Here is a 3,991-nt window from a genome sequence, read left to right on the forward strand (position 1 = left end):
GGCCCAGTCCAAGGGGACACACGGAGCCATGGGGACACTTGGAGCTACAGGGCGCACAGGGACGCACCAGTGAGGACACACGGAGCCGTGGGGACGGAGGGACGTGTGGGGACACATCGGGGCCACACGGAGCCACAGGGACACACGGCCAGGCTGGGCCAAGGGGACACACGGAGCCACTGGGGACATTTGGAGCTACAGGGTGCATAGGGACACACCGGTGGGACACACGGAGCCGTGGGGATGGAGGGACGTGTGGGGACACACTGGGGACACGCGGAGACACACGGACAGGCGGGTCCAAGGGGACACAGGGAGCCACGGGGACACACGGTCGGGCCGGGCCGAGGAGACAGACGGAACCACAGGGACACTCGGAGCACAGGGACGCACCAGTGGGGACCCACGGAGCCGTGGGGACGGAGGGACGTGTGGGGACACATCGGGAACACCCGGAGCCACACGGACAGGCGGGTCCAAGGGGACACACGGAGCCACAGGGACACTCGGAGCTACGGGACACGCAGGGATGCACTGGTGGGGACGGAGGGACACGTGGGGACACATTGGGGCCACACAGAGCCACACGGACACACGTCCGGGCCGAGGGGACACACGGAGCCACGGGCACACACAGACGGAGCCAGGTGACAGACGGAGCTCACGGACACCATCCCCGTGCCCATCCCTGTGACTTCCCCCTCCCTGTTCCGTGTCCCCTCCTCTGTCCCCTGTCCCCAGCCCCGATTCTATCCGTGTCCCCACACTCAGTCCCTCTCTCCACCCCAACCTCCCTCCCCAGCCCCTGCCTGTCCTTGTCCCCATCCCTATCCCTGACTGTGTCCCCATCAATGTCCCCAACCAATGTCCCCATGCCTCTCCCCACGCCTGTGCCCCTGGCCATCTCCATGTCTCTCTAACTGTTACCATCAATGTCCCCATCAATGTCCCCATCAATGTCCCCATCCTTGTGCCCTGGACCATCTCAACACCTCTCTAACCTGTCCCCATCAATGTCCCCATCCCCGTTCCCATCAATGTCCCCATCCCACTGCCCCAAGTCATCTCCACGTCTCCTTGATTGTCCTCATCAGCGTCCCACTCAATGCCCTCTTTGCCATTCCTGTGCTCCTGGACATCTCCACGTCTCCCTCACCCATCCTCTTCAATGTCCCCATCAATGTCCCCATCCTTGTGCCCTGGGCCATCTCAACACCTCTCTAACCTGTCCCCATCAATGTCCCCATCAATGTCCCCATCCTTGTGCCCTGGGCCATCTCAACACCTCTCTAACCTGTCCCCATCAATGTCCCCATTCCCATCAATGTCCCCATCCCACTGCCCCAAGTCATCTCCATGTCTCGCCATTCCTGTGATCCTGGACATCTCCAAGTCTCTCTAACCTGTCCTCATCAATGTCCCCATCAATGTCCCCATCCTTGTGCCCTGGACCATCTCCACACCCCTCTAACCTGTCCCCATCAATGTCCCCATCAATGTCCCCATCAATGTCCCCATCCTTGTGCCCTGGACCATCTCCGTGTTTCTTTAATCAATGTCCCCGTCAATGTCCCCATCTCAGTCCCCATCCCCACCGCTGTCCCCATCCCCACCACTGTCCCCATGCCCACCAGTGTCCCCGCTCCCGCCGCGTCCCTGCGGTGCCACGTACGGGTGCGCAGGCGCAGGGTGCTGGGCGCCCCAGGGTGCTGTTCCCGTCGCGCCTGCACCGACACCTCGTAGGTGGCACCGGGCACCAGCCCCGTGGCCTCGAAGGTGTCGGCCGTGCTGGGCAGCTCGTGCATCGTCACGGCCTCCGCCTCGTCCTGGGGACGGCGACACCATGCTGGGGACACCGTGGGGGACGGTGCCACCCCCAGCGTGGCCCCGCGCGGCCTGGGGAGGGGACACGGCCAAGGGCTCGTCCCAGGGGCATTAGGGACATGTTGGGGACACGCTGGGGTCGTATTGAGGATATGTTGGGGACATGTCAAGGACACGTTGAGGATGTGTTGGGGACATGTTGAGGACATGTGGAGGGTGTGTGAAGGACACGCTGGGGACATGTTGGGGTTGAGGTGAAGACATGTTGGGGACACATTAAGGACATGTTGGGGACGCCTTGGGGACGTGTTTGGGGGCATGCTGGGCTCGTGTTGAGGACATGTTGGAGACATGTTGGAGATGTATTGGAGATGTGTTAAGGACATATTGGGGACATGTTGAGGACATGTTGAGAACGTGCTGAGGACGTGTTGGGGACGCATTGAGGACATGTTGAGGATGTGTGATGGACACGTCGGGGACATGTTGGGATTGTGTTGAGGACATGTTGGGGACCCGCTGGGGATGTGTTAGGGACACATGGGGGACATGTTGAGGATGTGTTGGGGACGCGTTGAGGACATGTTGAGGACATGTTGAGGATGTGTGATGGACACGTTGGGGACATGTTGGGGTTGTATTGAGGACGTGTTGGGGACATGTTGAGGATGTATTGGAGATGTGCGAAGGACATGTTGGGGGCGTGTTGGGGATGTGTTGGGGACACGTTGGGGTGGTGTTGGCGACATGTTGAGGACATGTTGAGGATGTGTGTTAAGAACATGTTGAGGACATGTTAGGGACACATGGGGGACATGTTGAGGATGTGTTGGGAACATGTTGGGCTTGTGCTGAGGACATGGGGACGTGTCGAGGATGTGCTGGGGATGTGTTGGGGACACATTGGGGACATGTTGGGGACATGTTGAGGACATGTTGAGGGTGTGTGAAGGACACGTTGGGGACATGTTGGGGTTGTCTTGAGGACGCGTTGGGGACCCGTTGGGGACATGTTGAGGATGTGTTGAGAACATGTTGAGGACATGTTGGGGACATGTTGGGGACATGTTAGGAACACCGTGGGGACATGTTGAGGATGTGTTGGGAACATGTTGGGCTTGTGCTGAGGACATGGGGACATGTTGAGGATGTGCTGGGGGGATGTGTTGGGGACGCATTGGGGCCATGTTGGGGACACCTTGGGGCCACCACCCTGGGGACTCGTCTCCATCCCCATCCCCAAGCCAGGCCACGGCCAAGGGCTCATCCTGGGTCCCTCGGGGACGTGCTGGGGACGCCACTCACCATGGGGACAATGGCCACCTGGTAGCCGTCCACGGGCTCGCGCGGCTGCGGCCAGGCCACCTGGAGGGACGTGTGGCCGCGGGCGACGACGCGCAGGGCCACCAAGGGGATCTCTGCGGGGACAGGGTCCCGTCGGGGGGGAGGGCCACCGCGGGGACACCCCGGGGAGGGGACACCCATGGGACGGGGACACCCATTGGCCAGAGGCACCCTGGGGAGGAGACAGCCATGAGATGGGGACACTGGGGACACCCACTGGACAGGGACACCCTGGGGAGGGGACACCCATGGGATGGGGACACTGGGGGCACCCATTGGACAAGGACTCCCCAAGGAGGGGACACCCATGGGACAGGGACACCCATTGGATGGGGACACCCTGGGGAGGGGACACCCATGGGACAGGGACACCCATTGGATGGGGACACCCCGGGGAGGGGACACCCATGGGATGGGGACACTGGGGGCACCCACTGGACAGGGACACTCCAGGGAGGGGACACTAATGGGACAGGGACACTGTGGGGCCACCCATTGGACAGGGACACTCTGTGGACACCCCAAGGAGGGGACACCCATGGGACAGGGACACCTGGGGTTGGGGCCTGGGATAACTGGGAGCACTGGGGGTTGCACTGGGATAACTGGGGGATTGCACTGGGATAACTGGGGGATTGCACTGGGGATTGCACTGGGGGTTGCCCTGGGGGTTGCACTGGGGGCTGCACTGGGATAACTGGAATTGCACTGGGGGTCGCACTGGGGATTGCACTGGGGGTTGCCTTGGGGGTTGGACTGGGAGCACTGGGGGTTGCATGGGAGTAACTGGGGCTGCACTGGGATAACTGGGGGATTGCACTGG

General features: G+C 61.7%; 1 protein-coding gene across 1 annotated transcript in view; it reads right to left on the reverse strand.

Moving 5' to 3' along the window:
• Window positions 1–3,991, reverse strand: part of LOC112954971 (tenascin-X-like) — a 35,945-nt gene that overhangs the window by 25,949 nt on the left and 6,005 nt on the right. Inside the window, 2 exon segments of the mRNA XM_026048254.1 lie at window positions 1,632–1,826; window positions 3,130–3,242. Coding sequence (XP_025904039.1) covers window positions 1,632–1,826; window positions 3,130–3,242 — 308 coding nt within the window.

The sequence above is a fragment of the Nothoprocta perdicaria genome, unplaced genomic scaffold, assembly GCF_003342845.1.
Source record: "Nothoprocta perdicaria isolate Ctin4 unplaced genomic scaffold, notPer1 scaffold_524, whole genome shotgun sequence".
In the NCBI taxonomy this organism is placed as follows: domain Eukaryota; kingdom Metazoa; phylum Chordata; class Aves; order Tinamiformes; family Tinamidae; genus Nothoprocta; species Nothoprocta perdicaria.